Genomic DNA, 16,057 nt, shown 5'->3' on the forward strand with positions numbered 1-16,057 from the left:
ATGGTGATTAAGAGGAGGATCTCTTGGGCCAGATATGAATGCTGGCTTTTCTACCCACCAGCTGTATGACACTGGGCAAGTAACTTAAACTTCCTATGCCTCAAATTACCTTGTCTATAAAATGGGGTAATAATAGCATCTACCTCATAGGGTATGGGAAGGATTAAATGAGCTAGCATATGTCAAATTTGAAGAACAGAGCTTAGCACGTAGATAGTGCTGCATAAACATTGGCTGTTTCCCCCATGTTCTCTCTTTTTGCTTCTGCTTTTTTGGAAGCCATAGATCTTTTAGCAGATTCTTGCAGTAGGCTCAGCTCAGGTCCCCCATCTCACAGCAAGCACTTTTAGCTTCTGGCACTTCTCAGCAGCCAGCCTCTGGCCCCAGTCTGAACTGAGACCCTACAAGCAATGCAATCCCCTACCCATTGCTTTTGGCCCTGTTCTGTTTCTGGTACTTTGTTTTTGAGCCCATCTGTGCCCTGTTACTTTTCTCAGCTCATATTTTTTTCTGTCCCTGCTGTATGTTTGGAAGAGAACAAATGAGTCGACTGGCTGTGCTGTCTTGATCTCAAACCTTGCTAAGTGATTTCATTGGTCACACAGAGATGTTACCTGTCCTGTTAGGCATTTCTGGAGATTATGTTGTGAGATAAAGTTTCAAAGCAATGTGAATTGGCTTTAGCCAGAATGAGGAACACAGCAGAAAACTTGCCCTAGAAACCAGAGAGAGCCTGTCAGTCTTGGTGGATTCATAAAGCCTTCTCGCAGCAGGCTTGTTAAAAAGGCCAAACATTCAAGAGTGTGGCATACATGTTAATTAACAAAGTTGTCTTTTCCCTAAAGACTTAAATGCAGAGAAACTTAGACTGTGCTTACGTTTCAACTTTAAAACATCACCATCCAATCTTTTTAGCTTTTAGGTTAGTTTGAATAAGAGATCTGACCTGATCAGCCCAACTGTACAACTCTTCAAGGAAAATTCATATTTGCAGTGAGAAGAATAAGTAACATTGGTATGTGTTGCTGAGACTCTTATTTTTGCTTCTCCTCCCCTTATGTTAGGAAGCAGTGAGTAGAAGTGGGAAGGAAAGAACTTATTTGTTTAATTTAATAAGTCCACTCCAAACCAACAAGAAACTACTGGCTGCATTACCCTGTTCTCTTTCCAACAAAGGTGATGAGGAAGAACTTCTAGTTCAGTTCCATATTACCAGCATATAGTCAGAGAATTTCTGGTGGATTTTAGTTTTGGTCCTCTAATAGAATGTGGAGACTTAGAAGCCTATATTAACAAGCTGCATCATCTTGGACGTTTGTTTAGCCTTAGTTTGGCATCCATGGCGGGTTCGGACAAGGTGAGGAATGGGAGCCACAGATTAAACCTATTGGGCATCTTAGTGCAGTGCTGTGTACTTTTTTAGGCCACAGACCCTTTTTAGAGAATCTGATTAAAGCTGCCAACTTTCTCCCCAGAAAACTGCTCATGTGCACAAACTTTCACATGATTTCAGGGGGCTCTTAGACCCTAGGATCCCATAGGGAACCCACAGACCCCAAGTTAAGGATCCTTGTTTTAGGGGTTTATAGATAGCTTTCAGGGGATATGACCCCAGGAGTGAGGAGAAGTGTCACCAGAAGTTAAGTTGTTTTTTTGTTTTTTTTTTTTTTGAGATGGAGTTTCACCCTTGTCCCCAGGCTGTAGTGCAGTGGCATGATCTTGGCTCACTGCAACCTATGCTTTCCGGATTCAAGTGATCCTCCTGCCTCAGACTCCCAAGTAGCTGGGATTACAGGCATGTGCCACCACACCTGGCTAATTTTTGTATTTTTGGTAGAGACAGGATTTCACCTTGTTGGCCAGGCTGGTCTGGAGCTCCTGACCTCAAGTGATCCACCCACCTTGGCCTCCCAAAGTGCTACGATTACAGGCGTGAGCCATGGTGCCCAGCACAGAAGTTAAGTTTTAAGAAAACTGTCTCCTCACAGAAGTTCAGTGTAGCTGACTTTATATTCATGGTCTAGCCTTGATTTGAAATTGTGTCAGGTAAGTTTTAAAAAATCCTTGTCTTGCCCTGATGGTGGAAGACTAGTTACGGAGCTGTGATCTTTTATTTCCTTTCATTATTGAATTGGGAATCCCTGCCAGAGATTGTCTGCCAAAGTGACCTCGAGTTTAGAAAAGGTTTCTGAGTCCTTTCTGGACTTGCTGTAGGTCTTAGGAAAGTTCGGTTGGTTATACCCCAAACACAGTTGGTGGAGATTGTTTTGTTCTGCCTATCCTGTCTCCGGCACTGGCTACCAGAGCTCTCATGATGACTGTTGTTAGCAGAGGCTACTTGAAACCATTCCAGGGGAAGCTGTTGCCATAGCTACCTTGGCTGTGAGAGTTACCATTTTCTCTTTTGTTAGCTTGTGGTTTCCCTGATTTTTAAGGTAACAGCTGATGTTCTGTTTTTCTGCCTAGCAGCAAGGAAAATACTGGATTTTTGTTGCTGTTGCTTTTGTCATTGTTGATGTTTGGTTTTATATGTTTGGAGGGGCGTGTGTTATATATTAGGTGAAGTTACTTCAAAAGATGAAATATTGGGAAAGCTTGGGAAAGGACAGATAAGCATATATATTGTCTGTACTCCAGTTTTAGATTTTGGCCTAGTGGTCAATTTGGTTTACTTTTAACCTACTTTTGGACTAATGGCTACAGTCAGATAGCCTCCACAGCGGGGTGGGGGGGGGGGGCGGGGAACTAGCCAAGCTCTCACACCTGAAACCCTTAGGAGCCAGGATTGCTGTGACCTGGGCTGAGTCTGACTCAGACTCCAGCACTGGGGAGCCTCTGGGGAGCAGATGGCTGAGTCAGACTGAGGTTGCTTTATCTCAGCCTGCTCTGCAAATAAAGGGGTGAGGCCAGCAGGCAGTACAACCCCACCCGGTGGCACCAGCAGTCCTTTCCGGGTTTCTGTTCAAGGCTGTAAACACAACACTTAACACACACCTGGGGCACCAGGTTCAGGTTAAGTCTACAGAGAGGAAAAAAAACCAAAAGGATGACCTGTTAACAAAAATCAAAGTTCTACTCCTGGTCCTGTTGCCGCCTCTTTGACTGATCTTATTTTTACCCCTCCGATAAAGGACACTGTTCTTAGCATTTTTCGATTTTTTGATTTGCTCATCTTAGAAATGCTTGTGAGATTATAAAAAGAAAACACAGTACCTAGTTTATCCATGCTCACACTGTTTGTGATTTGGATTATGGCCAGTTGATCAGTAGCTGCAAGGTGCTGGCGGTGTCTGTCTGCCAGGAGCCTGTGGAAACATCTGAACTGTGGCACACCATCACTGGCAGTGTCTCTTAGCCCACCATGCATCTGTAGGGTGGTGGGCATCACCTGTCCTCACTGTGCTTGTAAACCTAGACCTGTGCCTTTGCTCCCCAGATCAAGATGAATGCCATGCTGGAGACCCCCGAGCTCCCAGCCGTGTTTGATGGAGTGAAGCTGGCTGCAGTGGCTGCTGTGCTGTACGTGATCGTCCGGTGTTTGAACCTGAAGAGCCCCACAGCACCACCTGACCTCTACTTCCAGGACTCGGGCCTCTCACGGTTTCTGCTCAAGTCCTGTCCTCTTCTGACCAAAGAGTGAGTAGACCTCATGCCCTCTGTATGCTCAGCTGCTGATGTATTTGGCTTTGTGTGATGTTCAAAGAAGAATCTTATCCCGTCGTGTCCTTAAGGCATCAATGGGATATGGCGTCACTGGTGTTAAAATAGCCACAGTCTGATTGCAGTCTAGTGTTTGAATCCTGGAGGGTAGGAGAGAATCAGATCTCTGTTGCCTGAAACATTCCTTCCTCCACAGTGTGATGTCATTATCCATGACAGGGACTTTGCAGAAAATAGTAGTCATTTTTAGGCAGATATGGAAAAGTTGGATAGTATTCTAGTCCTTTAACAAATGCTTTGTTGCCAGTTCTAGGATGGAGGAACTATCCTCACCCAAAATAATTAATAAGCAAAAAAGCACAGATCCAATAGTTGAGTACTCTTCATCTGCCTTGTTGAAAAATGTACCAAGCATTAGCTAAGAGAATACACTTAAAGAGAGTGCTTTGTCTGAGCGAACCAGGTTTCCATATGGAAGCCCAGATCTGTATTTTTTTTTAGATAGAGTCCCGCTCAGTCACTCAGGCTGGAGTACAGTGGTATGATCTTGACTCACTGCAACCTCCACCTCCCGGGTTTAAGCGATTCTGGTGTCTCAGCCTCTGGAGTAGCTGGAATTACAGGTGTGCTCTTTAGTAGAGACGGGGTTTCGCCATGTTGGCCAGGATGGTTTCGAACTCCTGACCTCAAGTGATCTGCCCACCTCAGCCACCCAAAGTGCTGGGATTACAGGCATGAGCCACTGCACCTGCCTCCAGATCTGTATTTTGGAGACAGCAGGGGAGGGCTCTGCTTCTGATAGAAGAAACCATAGTTGTAAAATGAAGGGAATCTGCACTCTGTGTCACACATACTGTTTTCAAGAGATGCAGTGTTCACCTTTTCCCTGTGGATGTCTTCTGAATGACTGTGTCTTCCTCTGGGGCTCAGGCCAAGCCTCGTGCACAGTCGGTCTGAATTCCTCTCCTTTCTTGTCATGCTGCTTCACTCGCTTTGTGCTTCTTCAAGCTTACTCCATTCTGCCTGTGCCTTCTCAGACTGCAGCTACTCAGGGAGATGTCTTCCTCAAGTGTGTCCCTTCAGCACATGACTAATGCAGTTGCTAAGACCCGATGGTGGTAGAAGCTCTTCCCTGCATCCTGATACCACCTCTCATCCCCTCTCTTGGCTGTTGGGGACACTGGGTGGATGATTCTCTTCTAAGAGCAGACAAATGGGCAACCAACATCTGAGAGTTTGGGCCCCTGCTTTGTGTAGTTGTCTAGTTAATTTTCACATGCTGTTGGCCAGGGGTGAACAGCTGCCATTATGGGCTTTGGGGGTTTTGGGTGTTGACGTGTGGTATTCTTATGCCGTTTTCTCATAGTTGTGACAGTGATGCCATGACCCCAAGTCAAGAGATATGTTGCCTAATAGTGGTGGACACTATAAATGTCATCATATTGAATTTGGAACTGCCCCTGCTGAGGGGACTTTTCATTACAGTAGGCTTCACAGCCAGGCACAAGAGCAAGGACATGGTGTTCTTATATGCAGTGTTTGCAGTTAAAAATCAGCTCTGTAAAGGGTATGCATGGTATATGTTTTGAAAATCATCCAGTATTTTTCATAGTTGTATTTTGAATGTTTCTTTCTTTCCTCTTTTTTTTTTTTGTTTTGTTTTTGAGACAGAATCTCACTCTGTCCCCCGGGCTGGAGTGCAGTGGCATGATCTCAGCTCACTGTAACCTCCACCTCCCAGGTTCAAGTGATTCTCCTACCTTAGCCTCCCCAGTAGCTGGGACTACAGGCATGTGCCGCCATGCCCAGCTGATTTTTGTATTTTTTAGTAGAGATGGGGTTTCACCTTGTTGACGAGGCTGGTCTTGAACTCCTGACCTCAGGTGATCCGCCTGCCTCAAAAGTGCTGGGATTACAAGCATGAGCCACGGCGCTCGGCCTGAATTTTTTTTAATACTTAATTTAGATCAATAATTTCGACTGACTACTGAAATTTGCACTCACTTTCAGCTGTCAGTTTGGGTAGGACTGCTAGGCCCAGTTCTTTGGTCATCTCATTTTTAGAGAGCTCTTGAAAACCAAAGTATTTAAAACCCTGCAAGTTTCTGCGCAGATGAGTGCAAATTTCCACCCAGCATTGGTTCCTGAGTAATTAGAGGGAGGAAGCCATGCAAAAGCTGCTATTGCCCAGGCTCCAGAAAAGCATCATGTAAGGTTTGATTCCACACTAATTGTTCAAAGTGTAAAAGAAAGCTGATTGTGGCAGTTTTTACCTCCTTTTCTTTTTTTTCTTTTAAAAATAATCCAGAGACATTAAGCCCAACAGTTTCTCTTTGCTTTTTTCCCTCCCTGGCACATTTTCTTGATGAGTCTAAGGTGTGACCTCTACTGAAATGGCTCCCACCCACCTCCTTAGGAGGTGGAAGTGCATCCCCAGCCCCATCTCCTCGGACCTTGTGGCTGTGTTTAGAAAATTAGCATCAGCCTGAACCAGGGGCATCAGCATGGAGCTCCCTGGTCATTGGCTGATTGCCACCCTCTCTCCTGGTGAAGCCTGAACTAGGGAGGGGTGGAGGTCAGCCTAGGTTAAAGGCAGACCTGATGATCGTTTAGGAGTTAGCTATGGTTTGAAGGTGTATGTGAAGGGACAAATTCTCCAGAACCAATTTACTTCCAAAGCCTCTGCCTTTGATGATAGGACCAGCCCTCTCAGAGCATGTTGGAGCATTGCTTAAGCAGCTAAATTCTAAACACCCGAGCAGTCTGACTCGAGCATGACAAATGACTAAAGGGCAAAATTTACTTTATTGACCCTCCATCCTTCAACTCACCCCTTATTTCTGTTTTAGATTTTAATTGTAGGAATCACTGTATCCTGTGTTCATGTCTCATATCACCAAAATGTTTTCACATTACTACTCTCTTTTGTCCACGTTGCTACTGCATTTGAAATTTATTGAGTACCTTTCATAGACATTATGCCATTCAGTCTTAACCAACCTTGAGATTGGATTCATTTTTCCTTTCATTTTAGGGATGAGGAAACTGAGAGTAGCAGAGAGGGAAACTGAACCCAAACTGGAGTGTGACACCAGGTTGGCTGCCTTCTTATCTGTGGGGAAGTGAACAGGGACTTTTCTTGGGTACAGGTGAGAGAATTGAGGCAGAGGCCAGCCCCCGATGACAGTCCCTGGGTGACGTTTGTTTCCCATCTGACCTTCTTTCTGTTTCTGTCACACCATTGGAAGTTACTGTCCCCCAAGGTCTTTTTCTGTGTCACATGTCTGTAACAAACTCCCACGTGTTGGAAGCTAAGGGCAGGAAACACGTCTGTTATGAGGGAAAGTGCTTCTCCTGGGACTTTGAAGATTTTTTTCCTACAAGGAAGGCTGTCTGCAGCCTTCACAAGCACTTGCCTAGACTGGAAAATTCTGTTAACTGATTTACAACAAGCTGTTAATATTATTCAGTAATTCTGACCGCGGGTAGCTGGTTATGATGATATGTGTGGAATCGGGATATGTCCTCTTACTGTTCTGGTATAGAAAAAAAAGTTGATGAAAGGCGAACATTGAAAGCATGCTTAAGGAGCAGGGATTACTGTTTTCCCCTCTCAGCATTAAAGTCAATTCGAAAATCTGTTTTAAGATGAAATACCCAAAGATACATTATGAATGAATCTTTTAATGTCTGGAGGAAAACTTTGCTTCAGTGGGATGTTATGTCTCTTGTTCACTTAGAAACAGATCAATATTTACCTAGTGATTCATTTTTTGTTCTCACGAAGTGTTTACTTTTAGTGAAACAAGCAGACGCCCAGTTCAGAATTATGACAAAAATCTGGATAGTCACACAAATCTTTTTTCTGAATAAAAACCTTAATGCATATTCATTTTTTTAAATAGAAAAGGTAGAGCACACAAAAATTACTGATAAATGTTATAGCTCTTTTTTTTTTTTTTTTTTGAGACGGAGTATCGCTCTGTCGCCCAGGCTGGAGTGCAGTGGCTGGATCTCAGCTCACTGCAAGCTCCGCCTCTGGCTTTACGCCATTCTCCTGCCTCAGCCTCCCGAGTAGCTGGGACTACAGGCGCCACCACCTCGCCGGGCTAGTTTTTGTATTTTTTAGTAGAGACGGGGTTTCACCGTGTTCTCGAACTCCTGACCTTGTGATCCGCCCGTCTCGGCCTCCCAAAGTGCTGGGATTACAGGCTTGAGCCACCGCGCCCGGCCTTTTTTTTCTTTTATCAGACAGAATCTTACTCTGTCGCCCAGGCTGGAGTACAGTGGCGCGATCTTGGCTCACTACAACCTCTGCTTCCCGATTCAAGGAGGTTCAAGCGATTCTCCTGCCTCAGCCTCCTGAGTAGCTGGGATTACAGGCATGTGCCACCATACCCAACTAATTTTTGTATTTTTAGTAGAGACAGGGTTTCACCCTGTTGGTCAGGTTGGTCTTGAACTCCTGACCTTGTGATCCACCTGCCTTGGCCTTCCAAAGTGCTGGGATTACAGGCGTGAGCCACCGTGCCTGGCTTTATAGCTCTTTTGGAATTTGTCTAACAGATTTTTTTACCAGAAAACCTCTCACGTGAAAAAAAAATTATAATTCTACCCAGAGATAATGTGCTATTAATATGTGGGCGATCATCCCTGTGGTTTTCCTTCTGCTTATACTTGCCCCCACAAAATCACGGTGATAGATATTGTTTGGTAACCTGCTTTCACCAAACCATGATGAACGTTGCCATGAACATTCACCCATGCTGCTACCTATCTACTCACATTTGATTTTTTATAGCTTCAGAATTCTGTCATTCATTCAAATTTCCTGATGGCTGCTGGCAACAGTTGGGTAGAGAAAGACCTTTGAATTGAAATTTGAACTGGGATGCAAACCTAGGTCTTCTACCTCTAAACTGGCCACAGAACCCCGGACAAAATGATAGCCCCTCTGGTCCTTGGTTTCCTTCTATGTAAAATGAAATAGGTATGTCTTGGCCGGGCGCGGTGGCTCAAGCCTGTAATCCCAGCACTTTGGGAGGCCGAGATGGGCGGATCACGAGGTCAGGAGATCGAGACCATCCTGGCGAACATGGTGAAACCCCGTCTCTATTAAAAAATACAAAAAACTAGCCGGGCGTGGTGGCGGGTGCCTGTAGTCCCAGCTAGTTGGGAGGCTGAGGCAGGAGAATGGCGGGAACCCGGGAGGTGGAGCTTGCAGTGAGCCGAGATCCGGCCACTGCACTCCAGCCTGGGCGACAGAGCCAGACTACGTCTCAAAAAAAAAAAAAAAGAAATAGGTATGTCTCCCATGGTGCCCTTCAGCACGGACATCTTCTGATTCTGGTTTTTGTTAGCAAGCATCAGAGTGGTCTTTTTAGGGGAAGGACCCTGGAAGAGTGTCCCTGACTGCAGGGTAAAGAGACTGGTTTTCCTGTGTGTTTGTCTTCTTCTGACTATTCCCAGCCCCCGTACTCCTGGACAGGCTGGCACTGTCTCCCTTTGGCTTTTTTTTAAAAAGTACTTTTTTAAGCTATCATTTACATACAGTAAAATATACAAATCTTAAGTATATAGCTCAGGGGCTTTTGTGTATGTATTCAGCTGTGTAATTACCAGTCCCTTGGGTGTGTCCAAAAGTGTACTATGACCTCCCTGCCTCTGACCCACCCATCTGTCATAATACTACTCGAGTTGGCTTCCTCAAGCAGGCCAGCAGCCGAGGCATGAACCTACCCGTCCAGCCTCATTACTCACAGCATTCTCTCATTGCCTGTGAAGTACCTGACCTTTGGGCTGTTGTCTCCCCACTATCCCAAATCCCCTCTTTTTTCTCAGCACAAAATGCCTCTTATCCTATAAGAAAACTTAAATAGCATCAATTCTGCTTTTGAGGGACGGAGTCTCACTCTGTTGCCCAGGCTGGAGTGCAGTAGTATAATCATAACTCACTGTCACCTCAAACTCCCGAGCTCAAGCTGTCTTCCTGCCTCAGTCTCCCAAGTAGCTGGGACTACAGGTGTGCACTACCATACCCAGCTAATTTTTAAAAAATTGTTATAGAGACAGAGTCTCATTATGTTGCCCAGTCTGGTCTCAAACTTCTGGCCTTAAGCCATCCTTCCATCTTGGCCTCCCAAAGCGCTGGGATTTCAGGTGTGAGCCTCTGTGCCCTGCCTTAAATAGCACACATTCTGAGCTACTATTCTCTAACTTACCCCCCTACTCCTCTTTAGCCAAAATGAGCCCTTCTTCCATCTTCCTACCATGTTTCCCCAACATATAACTTCTGTGTCCATTTAAAATGTTCCATCTTGTTTTATGAGAATTTGTGTCTCTTTTCTTTATCACTGGAATGTATACCCCAGATCAAGAGCCACATACATAGGGAGACAGAACAGGATTCCTGGTGGTTCCAAATCTCAGGTACAATGCCGTCCTGTATCTCGTTTTCCATAAACAGGTATAAGTGAACGATGTTCTCATTTTGGCAGATGCCGTGTGTGCCTGCCCAGGAGAAACAAACTGCACTGTCTCCGGCTTGTTCAGTGGCGCTCCAGGGAATCAGGTGTGCCTTCAGCTCTGACAGAGCTTTGTTGATCTGCGAAGGCTCTACCCTGTTTCTGGAAGAAGATGGATTGTTTATGGTCTTAAATTAAGGCAGGACAACCCCAGGCATATGCATAATGGCAGTTCACAGCCCCCACCCTTCCCTCTGGGCCTGGCTGAAGTTTTCCTCACCAGGTCCTGGTTGGAAAGTAGACAGGCAGCAGGTGCCCTGTCTCTGGAAGCCTGCTGTTAAAATGTACATACTCCCCTGTGGGAAACCGGGCTGCTGCGTTTTCACTCATTAGCAAGCTTGCCAGTATGGGCTGTCTTACAGCTAAAGCTGAAGGCATTTAGGAGGAGTGTGATGGAGAGCTTAGCTAATAGACAGGCCTAAAAACAAAGAGTTGAGTTTTCTTCACTGGATCCAGGAGACATCTAGAAGCCCCTGCAGAGTCCAGAGAAGAGAGGCAGTGTGATGAAGACCACAGCCACATGTGTGTGGGTACTTTCTTCCCTAGAGATGAAAATGTAATCGCTTTCTTCTGCAACCAGCTGCCACCTGTATTAGTAAGAACTGGACATTATTGTTCTCTGTGGATTTGAGAGACACCTGAAACTCAGGAGGGAGGGGCATACCCACTAACACCAAGCCAAAAATAGCAGTTGGCTCTCCTATGCCATGGTGCCCTCTCCGGACGTGTCCTCCTGGAAGCTGCTTCAGGTAGTCATAAGAGAATGGGGGGATCCCTGTGGCCCTTGCATAGACCGTAATGGATTCATTACGGTCTGTGGTTTTCCCTTTTTCTCTTCACTCACCGGAGTACAAGAGTACAAATGAGAATCCAGTTGGAATGCCGTTCTCATCATAATGTGTCCAAACCTTTAGTTTCCTGCCAACTGGTCATCCATCAGTTTTGGTTAATGAACATTTGAGGATCTACTTCTCTGAGACTCATTGGTGGGGGGGCATTTTTAAAAGATCATTTTTTCAAGCTTTTCAATTACGGAAATTTTCTAGAGGCACTTTTTAAAAATCAGTTTCCTCACAAATGTGCTTCCTAATTATTTCTCTTTTTCTTACTTTCTTTTTTTTTTTTTTTGAGACAGTGTCTCACTCTGTTACCCAGGCTGGAATACAGCGGCACAGTCATGGCTCATTGCAGCCTCAACCTGCTGGGCTCAAGAGATCCTCCCATCTCAGCCTCCCAAGTGTCTGGAAACAAAGGTCCACACCACCATGCCTGGCTAATTTTTGAAAATATATTTGTAGAGACAAGGTCTTACCATGTTCACAGGCTGGTCTCAAACCCCTGGGCTAGCGATCCTTCAGCCTCAGCCTCCCAAGTGCTGGGATTACAGGTGTGAGCCACCACACCCAGCCCCTAATTATTTCTAATAAAGCAGAGCAAATCTACTTTTGATTTTTCTCTCAAATAGTGCCAACTCCCTCTCTATTGTTGTACATACTTACTTCTTAACAGTAAATATCAATTTTTCTTTTGTCTGCCCCAAATAAGAGCTCAGTTCTGTATGTACAAGCGCTATATTTGTCATAGATGTGCAAAATATGCTATTTTTGTCCTCATGTACCAAGGAAGTATCAAATAATTAGAAGTACACTACAGAAAAGCACTAATTCAAATTTCTCTGATACTGCAATATATGGAGTTATTTTCTGGATCTAAAGAGCACGGGACTCCATATATGAAACGGCCACTCCTTCCATTTTCTTCTCTGCCTCCTTGTTATAAAGCTGTTTCTTTGCAGAGGCAGTACCAATGCAGAAGCTGGGGTTAGGAGCTTTGAGATGGTGTTTTCTCAATCTTAAAGCATCAGGCAAATGCAACTTCACACACTCCCTTCCAGTCAGATTGCCACCCTAGGCCCCTCCTAGGTAAAAAATTCTGGAGCCAGCACAGCTTATTTATTTATAGCAAGTTAAAGCTGAAAAGAATTTCATTATCTTCGAGTTAAATTTCTCTTAATTCCCTCTTGCTCACAGACATTCCACATCAGATTTAGATCCTTTCCTTCTTGGCTGAACACTAAAGCTTTGTCCTTTTCACAGGATAAATTCCTAATTGCCAAAAACCTTAATTCCATTGACCTGATTTTATCTGTTTTAAGAGTTATGCGGGCTGGGCATGGTGGCTCACACCTGTAATCCCAGCACTTTGGGAGGCTAGAGTGGGTAGATCATGAGGTCAAGAGATTGAGACCATCCTGGCCAACATGGTGAAACCCCGTTTCTACTAAAAATACAAAAATTAGGGTCGGGTGCGGTGTCTCACACCTGTAATCCTAGCACTTTGGGAGGCCAAGGCAGGCGGATCACCTGAGGTCAGGAGTTCGAGACCAGCCTGGCCAACATGGTGAAACTCTGTCTCTACTAGAAATACAAAAATTAGCTGGGCATGGTGGCAGGCACCTGTAATCCCAGCTACTCAGGAGGCTGAGACGGGAGAATCGCTTGATCCCGCGAGGTGGAGGTTGCAGTGAACGAAGATCACAGCATTGCACTCCAGCCTGGGGGACAAGAGTGAGACTTTGTCTCAAAAAAAAAAAAAAAATTAGCTGGGCATGGTGGCACGGTGGCACACCTCACCCCTGTGGTCCCAGCTACTCGGGAGGCTGAGGCAGGAGAATCACTTGAACCCGGGAAGCAGAGGTTGCAGTGAGCCTAGATCGCGCCACTGCACTCCAGCCTGGTGACAGAAAAAAAAAAGAGTTGTGCAAATATTTCTTTGGATATTTCTGGTAAACTATTAACAAGTGATTGGCAGAACTGTAGTGTTCTGATGTGCTTATTTTATAGCCACCAGACCTTCAGAGCATATTCACTTGCAAACTTATATTGTTAGAAAATTACTGAAAAATGGAAGACTCAAAATCATCTTGATTGAGGCTAAGTATTAAGGGCTAGCCTCAATAAGTCAAACTTTTAGGCCATTTCATCTTAAAATTGCTCATGTTTCTGGCAAAATAGCCCAAACCAAAACTATCAAAGTAAGAAAGTTAAACTGCTGACCCTGGGACACTCTTTAACTACCTGGCTGACCACACATTTTGTTTGCTCAGGACTGGGGCATGGGACTGTCAGTGCTAATACCGGGGAATTCCAGGTCAAACAGGGATGAGCTCTTCCCCCTCTCGACTACTCACTATCTTGGATGTTGCCTGCCTGCCCTGTCTCTGCTCTAGCAGGTCATTTATGCAAGGGGCCAGCCACACTGGGAAGAAAAGTACCGCCATCTTGGAGGTCTCCTATATTGAATCAAGATAACCAAGTCTGAGTCTGCTGCAGAATTCATCTACATTCTCTAACCTAGATACAGATTGTAGCTTCTTCTTAGAGACTTTATTCCTTCTTATAGGAATTGCTGAAGCCTGAAAGATCTAAAAAAAGGTTCAGAATCCAAAACAGTCAAGACTCCCTTGATTTAGTTCAGATGGAAAAAGGCTCATCTCTCATGTGCCAAGCATTCTTTAAAACAACCAATTCCAGTTTCCAAAAATGTATGACCCTTATACTGCCCTATTCATCATACCTGAGTTTATTCTTCAGGGCCCTACTATGTCTCCAAAAAAGCAAAGGAAATATATGCTACAACTGATTCCATCACGTGGTATCAAATCCAGCACATGTGGATGGTAAGTGGGCCTTGGCTCCACGTATAAGGTCCTGTTTTGAGTCACCCTTGTGTCAGCCCTTCCCAGACTTGACTTCAGAATTCACCTTGGTCCACCATTCATCCTTAACTTTTAGCTTAAACCTCATTTGCTTTGCAGGACTTACATGGAATCAGATCTACTTTCATACTCCTTCTCGATGTGTGGTTGACTGAAAATTGCTCTACTATCCAGGAGTAGGAAAAGGACCTTGTTTTTTAGAAAGTCTCAAATTTCTAAGGATAGCCAACTTTTATCAGCCTCTCATGTTTTACTGACCCTGTGAATTCAGAGGTTGCCCATTTTGATCTCGACTGTTCTTTTTATCTGCTTGCTTCTCAGCATGCTCTCCTTCACTATGGTAACACACTTTGTACTACAAAATAGTATATACTTTATTGGTAAAATAAAATTAAGACAGTAAACTGACTTGGAAAATATATTCTGGAGGGTAAATAAAAATTTTTCCTAAACTGTCAGTGCCAGTGTCATGCAGTGATGTGGAGAGTTAAGAGCTGATGGCTGTTTACACTTTTCTTTGTCTGAAGCAACAGTGAGTGAAGTGACTGGCTTTAGAAGCCCAGTCTTCTTCAGCAGCATCAAGAATACTTCTCTGCAAATGGAGTCTGTTTGGGAGCCTGAGCTTTAGGGTCAGAATTTATTAGATGGTGTAATGTTTACTTAAGGAAAGCATTTTCCTGAGTTTATAAGGAAATCTACCACTCCGTGAAATTTTAGAAAGCTATAACTAATACAGAAGGCTGTAGTCCTTGAAGACTTGATTTTACGCATGATTGGATGAGATGCCATTGCTGTTGCTACCCATGACTGTCAGTAGTCAGACTGAGAAGTGCCCTGTACCAGGTACCAAGGGCCGGGTACTCCTCAGAGGCCCTCCATCTGCCTGAGGTAGCTGCCTGCAGTGTAGTATCATGGTGAGCCATGGAAATGAGTCAGCCATTGTGGCAGCTTGTGAACCACCCTAACTCTACCTGCTGTCAGTTTCTAATCATAGAGTGAGGGCTCAGGGTCAGCGTGCGTGCATGGCATCAAGCCACATGGCTTAATTTCTGAGTTAGCCAGTTGTAAGAGTCTGTAATCCAAAACATTTGGGAACCCCGCCTGGAGGTCAGTGGTTGATCCAGAACCATCTGTGGCCTCCCAGGAAGGGAGAGATTTGTGAGAAACAGCAGGTTATGTTTTTCCACCCTTCCACTGAGTACTAATGCCATTGCCATGACCAACCTGACTGTCCTGTGGTATGTAGCACCAAATTCTCCCACTGGCAAGACCCTGAACGGATGTTTTCAGCCAGATTACAAAAGCTTGAACAGTAATTTCTTACTGATGTAAAGCGAGACACTCCATAAATGCTTTTTTTTTTTTTTTTTTTTTTTTTTTTGAGACGGAGTCTCGCTGTGTCGCCCAGGCTGGAGTGCAGTGGCACGACCTCGGCTCACTGCAAGCTCCGCCTCCCGGGTTCCCGCCATTCTCCCGCCTCAGCCTCCGAGTAGCTGAGACTACAGGCGCCCGCCACCGCGCCCGGCTAGTTTTTTGTATTTTTAGTAGAGAGGGGTTTCACCGTGTTAGCCAGGAGGGTCTCGATCTCCTGACCTCGTGATCCGCCCGCCTCGGCCTCCCAAAGTGCTGGGATTACAGGCTTGAGCCACCGCGCCCGGCTCATAAATGCTTTTTAAAATGTTGAAACCTGCCAAGCCACAGCAGTATGGACTTTTCCTTCCTTGGGATTTGAATAAAGGAAGATTCTTCTCAGTGAATATATATATATATAATATATATATATATATAAAATTAGTCAAGTAGTAATATTTAGTAACCTGCTCTTCCAGTCTGTTTACCGTCTGTACACCATACTCAGCCCCTCCTATATCACACACAATACTTTTTCTCACATTTCCACCTTCTCTCTCTATCAGAATCCTCAGGCCTTCTCAAATCGTAGCTCTTCTGGCATCTCCTGACTTTACCTGTCTCTGTCTCATTGGCTCTTACCTAAGGACAGGGATGGAAACAATAAGTTTCCACATATGTATCTCTCATCGCACCTCAACTGTATTCTGAGAGGCTTAAGGACAGAGACTGTCTTAAAAATTTTCTGTCTTCCCTGTGGTTGCTGCTTCTCATAGAGTCAGTACACACTAACTTTAGTAGAGTC

The 16,057-nt window shown here is 44.8% G+C and overlaps 1 protein-coding gene across 2 annotated transcripts in view; it reads left to right on the top strand.

The window, feature by feature from the left end:
* Positions 1 to 16,057, top strand: part of ABHD2 (abhydrolase domain containing 2) — a 108,815-nt gene that overhangs the window by 21,564 nt on the left and 71,194 nt on the right. Inside the window, exons 2-3 of one of the 2 annotated variants that reach the window (XM_030931333.1) lie at positions 916 to 1,015; positions 3,437 to 3,636. In XM_030931333.1, coding sequence (XP_030787193.1) covers positions 3,443 to 3,636 — 194 coding nt within the window. In that variant the 5' untranslated portion in view covers positions 916 to 1,015; positions 3,437 to 3,442. The remainder of the gene's footprint in view (positions 1 to 915; positions 1,016 to 3,436; positions 3,637 to 16,057) is intronic. The other variant, XM_010378644.2, reaches the window with a different exon arrangement.

The sequence above is a fragment of the Rhinopithecus roxellana genome, chromosome 5 (assembly GCF_007565055.1).
Source record: "Rhinopithecus roxellana isolate Shanxi Qingling chromosome 5, ASM756505v1, whole genome shotgun sequence".
NCBI classification, from domain to species: Eukaryota; Metazoa; Chordata; class Mammalia; order Primates; family Cercopithecidae; genus Rhinopithecus; species Rhinopithecus roxellana.